This window comes from Natator depressus, chromosome 9, assembly GCF_965152275.1.
Source record: "Natator depressus isolate rNatDep1 chromosome 9, rNatDep2.hap1, whole genome shotgun sequence".
Lineage (NCBI taxonomy): Eukaryota > Metazoa > Chordata > Testudines > Cheloniidae > Natator > Natator depressus.
In genome coordinates, this window is record NC_134242.1 from 48,095,469 (window position 1) to 48,107,632 (window position 12,164).

Consider the following 12,164-nt stretch of genomic DNA (forward strand, 5'->3'; position numbering starts at 1 on the left):
GTTAACAAGCATGTTATCTCAGGAGGCACAAATCCACAGTTTGAGAACTGCAAATCTGAGCATCTCTGATGGTATCTTCTAGACTGAGCACTGAGTCCCATTGGGTGGATAGAAAGATTAACCTAAGTAATCTGTACAGAAGGCCCTAGAACCCCATAAAATTGGGTCCCTAATCCATGAACTATTGGAACTTATTTACAAAACTTTTCTTAAATGTTACATTAATGTATTTTTATGCTATAGAATTAGAATTTATAATCCCTATTCCATGATGAGATATCTTTGAGCTATAATGTATCTTAATTAAAACTATCTTTAGATAGGTTTTTTCCTCAACAAGCATTTTATCCAAAAAAATCTGATTTAAATTTTAAAAAATCCAATTTTTTTTATTTGATTTTTTAAAAAAAAAAAAAATAATTGATTTTTATCCACCTTGGATTTAGGTCAGGTATTAGGAAAAACTTTCTAACTCTAAGGGTAGTTAAGTACTGAAAGAGGTTACCAAGAGAGGTTGTGAAATCTTCATCCCTGGAGGTTTTTAAGAACAGGTTATACAAACACCCCTCAGGGATGGTCTAGTGTACTTGGTCCTGCCTCAGCGTGGGGGGATGGACTAGAGACCTCTCGAGGTCCCTTCCAGTCCTGCGTTTCTATGATTCTGTGATTACAAAGTAATTGTATCATCTGACTCCCCATAGTGCATTGTGTACTGCTGCTTGTTTTACATTTATAACAAAGTAAGGCCCTGATCCTGTTTTGTGTAGTAGGCCAACCAATGCTCTCATGTAGAGCCGCAGTGAAGTGTATGGAGCTCTCCATGGGTGCAGCACTATATCTGCATGCTGCCTAATGGAGGATTGAGGCTACAAACTTGTACCTTTTTTATATAACCTGAACTTTTCATTCTGTAGAATGTGCATGTGCCATGTGGGCTGCAAATACATCAAGTAGGCAGCATGCTGGACAATTCTGACTTAAGTAATTTACAGGTTTTTAAACTCATATACATACTTTCTGAGATGTGTTTAACTGAGAGGAAAGTCAAGTCATCATTTGGTAAAAGAAAATATATCTATTAAAATTCTTTTTTTCTTTAAGTGGAACTGGTGTGTAGACAGATTCTTCAGTTCTGCTTAACATTTCACAGTGGTTGACCTTTTGAAGTAGAAACTTCAAGTTTAGTTCAATATAGTTTTTAATTCAAATGGGGTACATGTGATGTTTCAGTGTTGTTGTGGCTTTCCTTAAGGATTTAATAGAGTATTAACATTTCAGACTTGTCAAAGATAATTATTATCATTAGGAGGGTTCATCAATAGCCTGCTGATGGTTCAGCTCTGTTTCTCATCCACACATAGCTTGTGGAAAGTGACATGGTGTCAGTGCTAAGGAGGCCAATTCAATTAAGGTGGAAGTGGCCTATTCTCAACAGTTGACAAGAAGGTGTGAGTATCAGCAGAGGGAAAATTACTTTTTGTAGTGACCCATCCACTCCCAGTCTTCATTAATTAATTTGCAAACTGGACACCATCAAATTAGGCTTGAATAAAGACTGGGAGTAGATGGGTCACTACAAAAAGTAATTTTCCCTTTGCTGAGACTCACACCTTCTTGTCAACTGTTGAGAATAGGCCACTTCCACCTTAATTGAATTGACCTCATTAGTACTGACCCCCCACTTGGTAAGGCAACTCCCATCTTTTCATGTGCTGTAATATATATACTGCTGGACTCCCCAGAAGCGGCCGGCATGTCCCTGCAGCTCCTAGGCACAGGGGGTGGGGCTCTGCGCGCTGACCCTGCCTGCCTCGGTTCCCGGCCAATGAGAGCTGAGGAGCGTGGGCAGTGTGCGGAGCTCCCCTGGCCTTCCCTCCCGCTAAGAGCTGCAGGGACATACCAGTCACTTCTGGGGAGCCACGCGGAGCTGGGTAGGGAGCCTGCCAACCCTCTCCACCCCCCAGCACCAGCGGGGGTCCCAGGCCGTGTGCCACTGCCTGTCCCTCCCAGCGCCCCAGCCCAAGTTTTAGTTAGGGGTGTATAGAACAAGTCCTGGACAGATCACAGTCCATGAATTTTTGTTTACTGCCCATGAGCTGTCCATGACTTTTACTAAAAATACCCGTGACTAAAACGTAGCCTTACTTATCTCCCACCTGGTGAGCCTTACTGAGAACACTACAGACAGCCTGTGAGTGATGGCTGCTGTGACTCTACAAGAACATGTGACCAGGCCACGTGATGCTGGACTCCATCTTGGGATGTCAGTATTTTTCCACAGACTGGTCTGGGAACCAAGCTTTGGAACAAAGGGTTCCCGCCACGTGCAAAAGCTATAAAAGGCAGGGAATATCGTCTTCTGTGATTCTTCACTCCCTGCGCAAGACGACTCCGGGAAGCACCGGAGGAACAAATACTGAACTGTGGGAAGTGCTGGACCCAGGCTAAAGGGATTTCTAGCCTGTGTATGAAACACCTGGGGATTCCAGGCTGCAAAGCCAAGTGTAGTTTGTGCCTTAAGAATCTACGAGTCTGCCTGTACCATCAGTTAGGGTGAGAGAGTGGATATGAATAGCAGATTATCTAGTATATTAATCTTAGGTTCCATTTTTGTTTATTTGCTAGGTAATCTGCTTTAATCTGTTTGCTAGCACTTATGATCACTTAAAATCTATCTTTTGTAGTTAACTTTGTTTTGTTCTAATCTAAACCAGCTTTGACTGGAGTGCTTGGGAGAAATCTCTGCTTGGTTACCACAAGTGTACATTGCTCTCTTCACATTGAGGGAGAGGCAGACCAGGCATTATACCTATATTTGGCCAGGGCAGGATGGGTACTGCTCCAGGGTCCCAGACTAGGAACCTGGTGGTTAGAGGCCGTGTGTAACTGCAGCTGGGTGTATCCCTACCTGTATGAATGCTGGTGAAAGTGCAGGCTGAAGGGCTTTGCAGCTTGTCACAACAGTACAGTGTGAGAGGGAACCCGGGCTGGTGGGCTAGGGGGCTCAGTGTTACCCCATTTCCAGGTGGCACCCCTGGGGGAACCTGTCACAGTGGCGTAGTTGTACAGGATCATATGCACAGCTTGTTGCTCTGAGTGAGATTTGCACTTTATACACTGGTGGCGATTTTAAGTGAGATTTAAGTGTGGTGGCTGGAGAACAGTCAGAAGTTACCAGTTTGTCATTTTCTGTTTTCTTATTTTGGGCAAGGGAAGTCAGGACAGAAAGGCAGGAAAATGGGTGAGTGAAACTACTAAGAAGTTGGAGCTGTGCAGATTGCAGGTAGAAGAGAAGGAAAAAGGACACCTGAGACTTATGGAATTAAAACAGCTGGAAATTGAGACCGAGAATACCAGACAAGAAGCTGCACACCAAAGAGCCATGGAAACAGAGGATGCTAAGCAAAAAGCTGCACACCAGAGAGTTTTGGAGCTGAAACAAAATGAGGCTGACAAAGAAATGGAGATCCAGAAATTAGCCATGGAGGAAAAAGAAAAAGAGAAGCACCACCAACAGGACTTTACAGAGAACCAGAACCCCCCCACACCAGTGAGTCCCACCTCTCCAAAAATCCACAAATGGGAATGGTTATGTTCTGCATAGAGGGAAACAGGATATTGCTGAATATTGTATCACCTTCAAGAGGCTGTGTGTATTTCATGAGATTCGTGAGGACCAAAATATGCCCACTTTAGTTGCAAAGTTGTCTGGGATTGCTCTGGATATATTCAATAAGATACCAATTAGAGATGCTTCAGATTATGGTAAATTCAAGGAAATGGTTTTAAAACAGTTTCAGATTACACCTGAAACATGTAGAGTAAAATGTAGAAGCCTTGAGAGGGGTGCTGGGATGAGTAATGTGGCCTGTGTAAACCATATGAAAGATTTGATGGAAAAGTGGGTAAAGGGAAAAACTGTTACAAGTTTTGAAGGAATGGGTGATCTTGTTGCTCAGGAACATTCCCTGACTATATGTAGAGATGATGTGAAACAGTGTTTATGGGATAAAAAGGTGAAAACTGTCGAACTGTCTACTCTAGCTGATCAATTTGAGCAAACTCAAGCATCTTTTGCAAACAAACCACAGAAAGAGGAGTTTAAACCTGGTGGGAAACAGAGTTCCCATTTTACTCCTGGGAAGAAGGAGGGTGGAGGGGAGTCTGGGTGCTCACTTCCCCAAATCCATTCCTCAAGTCCTCGTCCCAAATCTCCTGTAAAAACAGAGGAGCCCAGAAGTGCTATCACTGTAATTCCACTGAGCACCTGAGGAATAAATGCCCTGTGCTGGGTGGTAACAGGCTGCAAGCAACTCATGGAAATGCTGCTACCCTGAGCACAGAGTTACCTCAGGCAATTGCCACTTTTCATACAGATTTCAGAGTAGCAGCCGTGTTAGTCTGTATCCGCAAAAAGAAAAGGAGGACTTGTGGCACCTTAAAGACTAACAAATTTATTTGAGCATAAGCTTCCGTGAGCTACAGCTCACTTCATCGGATGCATTCAATGATGAATGCATCCGATGAAGTGAGCTGTAGCTCACGGAAGCTTATGCTCAAATAAATTTGTTAGTCTTTAAGGTGCCACAAGTCCTCCTTTTCTTTTTATCATACAGAGTTTGTTAAAAGTAGCCTCTGTCCAGCCAGGCATCAAGCACATAAAGACTGTCAGGATTAATGGCAGAGAACACCTGGGGTGGAAAGTCACTGGGCAGAAATTTCTGTGGTTAGGAGGAAAGTTGTGCAGGAAAGTTACTGCCAGGGCAGATGGCAGAGCTTTTATTAGTGGGAGGTTACAAAATCCTTGTGCCTTTGGCTAAAGTGCATATAGAACCTGAGCATTTGGAAGCTGTATTGGCTGTGGCTGTGGTAAATGATAACCCGATTGCTTTGTTGCTGGGGAATGATTTCTTCAATGTAGCTTGGGATGTCAAGGAGAAATTTTATGCTGGAACTTCAGAGGTAAAGAGTGAAGTCTCCGGAACTGCTGGAGGAATGGGAGAGTGTCTCTCTAATTCCTCTGCAGCAGTGGAAAACTGTATGCTTCCATGGGTGGGTGTGGTTGAGGCCAGCTCCTGCACCTGGTAACCAAAGGCAGGGTCTCTTTCGGGGGGAACCCGTCACAAACACCTCTCCTTTTTTCCCCCCCTGCCTGTCCTTCCTGAGCAAGATGTTGCCTTCTGTAGCAATATTCCAGTCATGTGTATTATCCCGCCAAGTCTCTGTGATGCCAGCTATGTCATAGTTGTGATTATTCACTAGTATTTATAGTTCTTCCTATTTATTTCCCATATTTTTTGCATTAGTATACAGATATCTAAGATACTTATTTGATTTCCACACTGCTCCCTCTTGTTTCTCCTTTGTCCTTGCTATAATTGCCACATGCTCCCTTCAGATTCAGACCCTTCACCCATGTCTTCATGTTTTTGACTTAGCTGTGAGCTTTTGTCTCCTGACCCCGTTGAATTTAGCTTAAAGCCTTCTTCACTAGCTTAGCCAGGGTGGAACAAGGAAATGGGAATAGAAGATTGTTGCAATACCAGTATCTCCTTTCATTCACTGAGAGAAGAGGCAACAGGAAGTATGTTAAGAACTTCCGTCTTCTGCTAAAGAGGTTTCCAGGAATCCCAGCATAACTGGATGGCACCATTGCCACAGTTCTCTCTTCCCTATTGGGAGGGTGAACTCTGGATAAATAGAAGTTTTGTCATTTCATAAAAAGTTACTTTCAAGGGCTATATTGCCTCCTTAAGAGGAGAGGAATACTCAACTTTTTTTGACATTGTCTGGAGGTGTAGGAATTTTTCAATTCTGGTAATTTTGTGGAGGTATCCATGGGGACATTTAGGTCAGATTTGTGTATTTTCAGTAGATATTGCTGCTATGTTTTCCAAAAGAGCTTGTTTGGAGGCCTAGCTTACCAGCACAAGTGTGCAGTACATTTATTTGCCCTATAGGGTAATTTGTCTGTCTGATCAGTAAACACACTTTTGAAGTCCAGAGGCCAACTGAGATGGACTTTTGTATTGATGCAGTACTTGGGGTTCATGAAGTATTATCTGTAACAGTCAGGCTGCAGACACCTCAAAGGGAAATCAGAAATTTAACACCTTAAAAATGAGCAGTTGATTTAACTGATTGCGTACTGTGTTGTTGTACTATAAAACTATGTTGAGTAACGTCTTTTTTGAAAGCTTCTGATGTTCTGAACTTGATGGTCATTATAAGATGTATGCAGACTATGGTTATTAATTTATGTATTTGTGTATATAGAAAACTATGCTCATAATCTATGGGGCAGCTTCAGCTGTATCTCGCAGTAGAGTGGTGAAGCAGTCAGATAGGCAGGGGCACCTTCCAAACCAGTTGTTTTCACAAAACCAACTTAAAGTACCCATATATTGTCCAGCTCAGGAAAAGAAAATGATGGACCATTAGAGTTAATGGGGAGACATTGAGACATCCTGGCTTGAATTTACCTCACTCTGAATAATTATGAGTTATCATGCCAGATGAGAGAGAGAGTTTAAAAAAAAAGGGTGGGGGTGGGGTGGGGGGGGATCCTTTTTAAAAGGAAGCTTGAAACTGAAGTTGTCATCCAGAAACTGAGGGACAGCCTCTAGGAGGGAAGCTGTCCATGAATGTAGGATCCCCCATATAGCTAGGGGTATGCTGAGAAATTGTTGAAAAGCAATAAATAACTTGTATTTTATCTTCAGGTACCTATGCAGGGAGAAGGTATCTGATAGTAGAGGGCTCCATAATCTAGCAGACAGAAACATAACAAGATCCAATGGCTGGAAGTTGAAGCCAGACAAATTCAAACTGCAATATTTTCCAGTCTGTGTCCTTGTGGTTCTTCCCTGAACTCTTTCTGTTCTTCTTTGAGTGGTTGCAGACATGTATTCCATTCGTGTGCAGGCACCCAGCACACACAAGCCAGAGAACTTTGCCTAGGAGTACCTGTAGAGGTGGCACTTAACATAAGAACGGCCATACTGGGTCAGACCAAAGGTCCATCCAGCCCAGTATCCTGTCTTCCAACGGTGGCCAATGCCAGGTGCCCCAGAGGGAATGAACAGAACAGATAATCATCAAGTGATCCATCCCTGTCACCCATCCCCAGCTTCTGACAAACAGAGGCTAGGGACACCATCCCTGCCTATCCTGGATAATAGCCATTGATGGACATGTCTTCCATAAATTTATCGAGTTCTTTTTTGAACCCTGTTTTAGATTTGGCCTTCACAACATCCTCTGGCAAAGAGTTCCACAGGTTGGCTGTGTGTTGTGTGAAGAAATACTTCCTTTTGTTTTAAACCTGCTGCCTATTAAATTCATTTGGTGACCCCCTAGTTCTTGAGTAGTTTTGAATCATCCACAAATTTTGCCACCTTACAGTTTATCCCTTTTTCCAGATCATTTATGAATATGTTTAATTGTACTGGTCCCAGTACAGACCCTTGGGGGATGCCACTATTTACCTCTCTCCATTCTGAAAACTGACCTTTTATTCCTACCCTTTGTTTCCTATCTTTTATCCAGTTTCAGATCCATGAGGGGACCTTCCCTTTTATCCCATGACAGCTTACTTTGCTTAAGAGCCCTTGGTGATGGATCTTGTCAAAGGCTTTCTGAAAATCTAAGTACACTCTATCGACTGAATCCCTCTTGTCCACATTCTAGTTGACCCCCTCAAAAAATTCTAGTAGTTTGGAGAGGCATGATTTCCCTTTATAAAAATCATGTTGACTCTTCCACAACAAATTATCTTCCTTATACCCCCTTCATGTTTTCATTTGTCAGTGCTACTTCCCTCTGTACTGTTTCCATTTTGACTTCCCTAATTTTAACCTTTGATTTTCAATTTCTGTTTTAACCCTTCCCACTTTGTACAGATGTAGCTCTCTTGGTTAGTGCATTAGGGACATTGCATCGTGTGTCACCATATTGAGATGAATGTGGTGTTTAAGGGGCAATGCTGATATTGTTTTGCTTGACACTGTTTTCTAAAGGCTGGGTTAATGGGCATCAGCAGATCAGATTATGTTGAAATTTTTCTCTGCAATATAGAAAAGTTTTAAACACAACATTGTTTTAGAACTGTGAGTACAGCAATTGTAATGAGTCTAAAATCTCAGTTCATACTGTTTGCACACCTATGATTTTTCTCATGACCTCGTTCATCACTGAACACTATACAGGCAATTCATACCGCTGTAAATAGGAAGTCCCTCTTATGTTACCCTGACAGCCTATGCCAGTTGGTCTGCTCTAATAACCTTCTTTTCTTTTTCCTCTTAGGAAATTTGCTACAGGATCCTATTGCTCCCACCAACTCCACGTGTCAGCATTATGTCTGCAAAACTTGTAAAGGCAAGAAGATGATGATGAAACCATCATGTAGTTGGTGCAAAGACTATGAACAGTTTGAGGAAAATAAACAGCTGAGCATTCTAGTGAACTGCTACAAAAAGCTGTGTGAATACATAACACAGACTCCATTGGCACGAGATATAATACAAGCAGTTGACTGTTCTGCAGATCTTTTGGCTTTGCTCAAAGATGGATCACCACTCCGTGAAGACACAGAAAAAACTTCTGATGCAGCCATGCCTTTGTGTTTGACACATTCTCCATTACCTTCAACCTCAGAACATGCTAATGATCCTCAAGCTAGTTTTTCTTCAATGCCTGAAAGCACACATAATATTGATATTAGAGGTTCTGTTATCAATGGGTTGCCTAATTGTAATGGGCTTTCAGTGGATAAACTTGGAGTAAATATTCCTTCCCCTGAACATGCAAATACAATTGATGTGTGTAGTACTGGAGAGTACATAAAAACTGAGGATATTTCCAGCAGTCTTCAGCCTGTGTGTGACACAGTTTCTACTAGTGACTTGTGTACATCAGGCCTTGACATCTGCAGTTTCAACGAAGATATAAAACCTGGCTCACTATTGCTTAGTGTTGAGGAAGTTCTCCGAAGCTTAGAAACTGTTTCAAGCACTGAAGTCTGTAGTTCTGATTTGCAGCCCAGCTTGGAAGCCACCGTATCCAATGGTCCTTTCCTGCAGCTTTCTCCCCCACCTCTTAGCCATAATGTTTTCATGTCCACAGGTGCTTCTCCTCATGGGATCTCATGTACAGCAGCAACACCTAAGGTAGTTAAGTTAAACCGAAAGCGATCTCGATCAGAAAGTGACAGCGAAAAGGTTCAGCCACTACCCATTTCCAGCATCATCTGTGGCCCAACGTTGGGAGCATCAGCTCCAGTAACAGTGAAACAGGAAAATAAGATGTCTTTGCAGCCTGTAGCAACTGTACCCAATGGAGGCAGTACTCCTAAAATAAGTAAAACTGTACTCCTGCCTAATAAAAGCATGAAAAAGAATCTAGAACATGCCCCCAAGAAATCTCACCCGAAAGCCAAACCAGGAATACTGAAAACAAAAGATAAAGCAAAGGAAAAGGTTGCTAGCAGCAATGTTATGCCAGGAAGTCCGACAAAAACTGCATACAAAAAGCCACAAGAAAAGAAAGGGTGTAAATGTGGTCGCGCCACCCAAAATCCAAGTGTTCTTACATGCCGTGGCCAACGCTGTCCTTGCTACTCTAACCGTAAAGCCTGCTTAGACTGTATATGCCGTGGCTGCCAAAACTCATATATGGCTAATGGGGAGAAGAAGCTGGAAGCATTTGCAGTGCCAGAAAAGGCCTTGGAACAGACTAGGCTTACTTTGGGCATTAATGTGACAAGCATTGTGCGCAGTGCCAGCACAAGTACCAGTGTAATTAATATGACAGCATCACCAGTAACTACATTTTTAGCTGCCAGTACACACGATGATAAAAGTTTGGATGAAGCTATAGACATGAGATATGACTGTTAAATCATTTTTTTGTCTCTTCCCTGCCCTTAGCAGGGGAACTGCTACAGTTTTAAGGCAGCTATGGTTCTGTTTAACTTGCCGAAGCTCCTGCCTATAGATCACTTGTATCAAGTGTTTTTCATTGCTATGTTATGTGTGTTAGTGTCTGGGAAATAGTTTGCAGATAATGGAGGAGTTACCCTAAAACTGTCTTTAGATCTCACAGCACCTCATAGTTTGAGATCAGATGCTGATGTAAATGGTTTTAATACAAGATGACCTTTGGCAAGGAACATATTAACCTCATTGTACCAGTTAATGCTTTGTGCTCAATTAAAGCTTCTGATTAAATGTAAGGAAGTGGTATCTAGTCAGTCCATCAAAGTTGTGCTAGTTTATGATGGGTGAAAATAACTACCAATTACACTGCCATAGGAGTCAGTGTTGCTAGCAAATCACATCCCATTCCTGTTGAAAGTACAGTATTAGCTGAGGAATGTAGTCTTCGAATGACACATCTTTTTTGATCATGAGTGTTGGTTATCTAGAGCATGGAACAGTTACAAATCAATTTCATGGAAAGAGAAGTTGTCCCTCATTGGAATTGGCTAAGAAGTAACTGCAATTAGCTGGAGTCAATTGTAAGGTGGCTTTCCCTCCAGATCCTGCTCAAGTCTCTCTGTAATCACTTCATTCACTTTTTCTAAAAAGCGTGCAGGTAGGTGTGTGTCTGGTATATTTTATGCCCTGTGGCACTAACTCCATTCATCTTTGGCATGTTGCTGTTCACTTCATCCTGAGAGGGGAAACAACTAATAAACAAAGAAGGGCCAAACACCACATATGTAAACTCATTGATTTCAGTGGGAGTTGTTGCATGTAGTATCTGAGAAGAATTTGACCCTAGGTTACAAATATAAAAAATAAATCTGGGCTGGGTTAAAATCTTTGTCCATTGGTTCCCCTCCCCCCCCCCCCCCCAAAAAAAAAAAAATCGTGGTTTATACAGCCTTTACCCACCATTGGTTTCTCTTTTCTTCACTTAAAGATATAAATGAGGTTAACCCTGTATTGTGATGCACTTGGGATCTATTTACCCTAGGAATATGGCCCATTGTTACTTGCTTCCCCTCAGTCAGGAAAGAGAACTGATGGGTAAACAGGATCAAGTTATTCTCAGTACTCATTAGGTAAAGTATGCTACACAGCTTATTCCACCAAGTGTTCAGCTCACTCTTCTACATTCGATATGCCCAACTGGTTGGTTTCCAGTTAATCCCTGAAAATAAGGAAATAGTTCAAAGAAGGCTTTTTGCATTTTGCACAACATTACAGCCGTTTTAAGATTTTTTTTATGCCATTCCAAAGAAGTCAGACTTCCTCATGATGCGGAGATATCTCATCTTTAAATGGTACAGCACAAATAAAAGATGGTATGACTAGTATACAAAGCATTATCCTTCTAATTTAAAAGACAGTTACTATTATAACAGCATGTCTAAAGAGAAACAATGCTAAAATTTTTCAAATTCCATTTTTGGCAGCCATATTCTTATTAATTAAATGAAATCTCCAGTGAATTATGACATAATGTTGGATATATTTTGATTGTGCACAAAGCATGTACAATGATGGTTACCTGTCTAAGAAATAAGCAAAAACTTTTTGGACACAAATCAAATGACACCACCTTTTGTTTTTGTAGTGTACTTCGGTGTCATTTTCTGTGAATGTGGTCAGATAATTTTTTTCGTTTTGTTTTGTATTCCCCCCCCGTCTTTTTTGTGGGGTCGGGTAGGGTGGGGTGTTAAAGCCATAGGATGAAAAATGTGATGTATGTGTCCAGTCTGTACTATTTTGTTTTTGTTTTGCAAGAAGAGTTGAAAAATATTTTTGATAACGAGAGTAAATGGTGGAAAATGCTTCTTAGTATTCTTGTCTTTATTTGCCAATCCAAGTACCTGAATTCTCTGTTTTTAACCCTCATGAGGTTTAATGATGTCCTATTAAAACATATTTAGTTAAATTTGTATGTGATTTTGTGTGTTGACCAAGAGGATCCTACTATTTTCTACTTTGGTGGTTTGACTTTGACCTACTCATGTAAATCTGTGTTTATTATTCCACTACATGTAAGTAAAGTAATCAAGTGACAAACAGATTTTAGTGGAGTTTGAGTAACATGGGTAGTAGCTTCTGAACACTTCCGCAAAGCTGTTAAGTTTTGCTGAGATTGTTGTTAGTACATTTATTTGTACTCTAAACTATATACTTCAGTACACATTC

At 41.5% G+C, this 12,164-nt stretch overlaps 1 protein-coding gene across 2 annotated transcripts in view; it reads left to right on the forward strand.

Moving 5' to 3' along the window:
- MSL2 (MSL complex subunit 2) overlaps positions 1-10,845 on the forward strand; it is a 31,595-nt gene extending 20,750 nt beyond the window's left edge. Inside the window, exons 2-3 of one of the 2 annotated variants that reach the window (XM_074963015.1) lie at positions 3,217-3,550; positions 8,308-10,845. In XM_074963015.1, the coding sequence (XP_074819116.1) occupies positions 8,388-9,899 (1,512 nt within the window). In that variant the 5' untranslated portion in view covers positions 3,217-3,550; positions 8,308-8,387 and the 3' untranslated portion in view covers positions 9,900-10,845. The remainder of the gene's footprint in view (positions 1-3,216; positions 3,551-8,307) is intronic. The other variant, XM_074963014.1, reaches the window with a different exon arrangement.
- Positions 10,846-12,164: the final 1,319 nt, after the last annotated feature.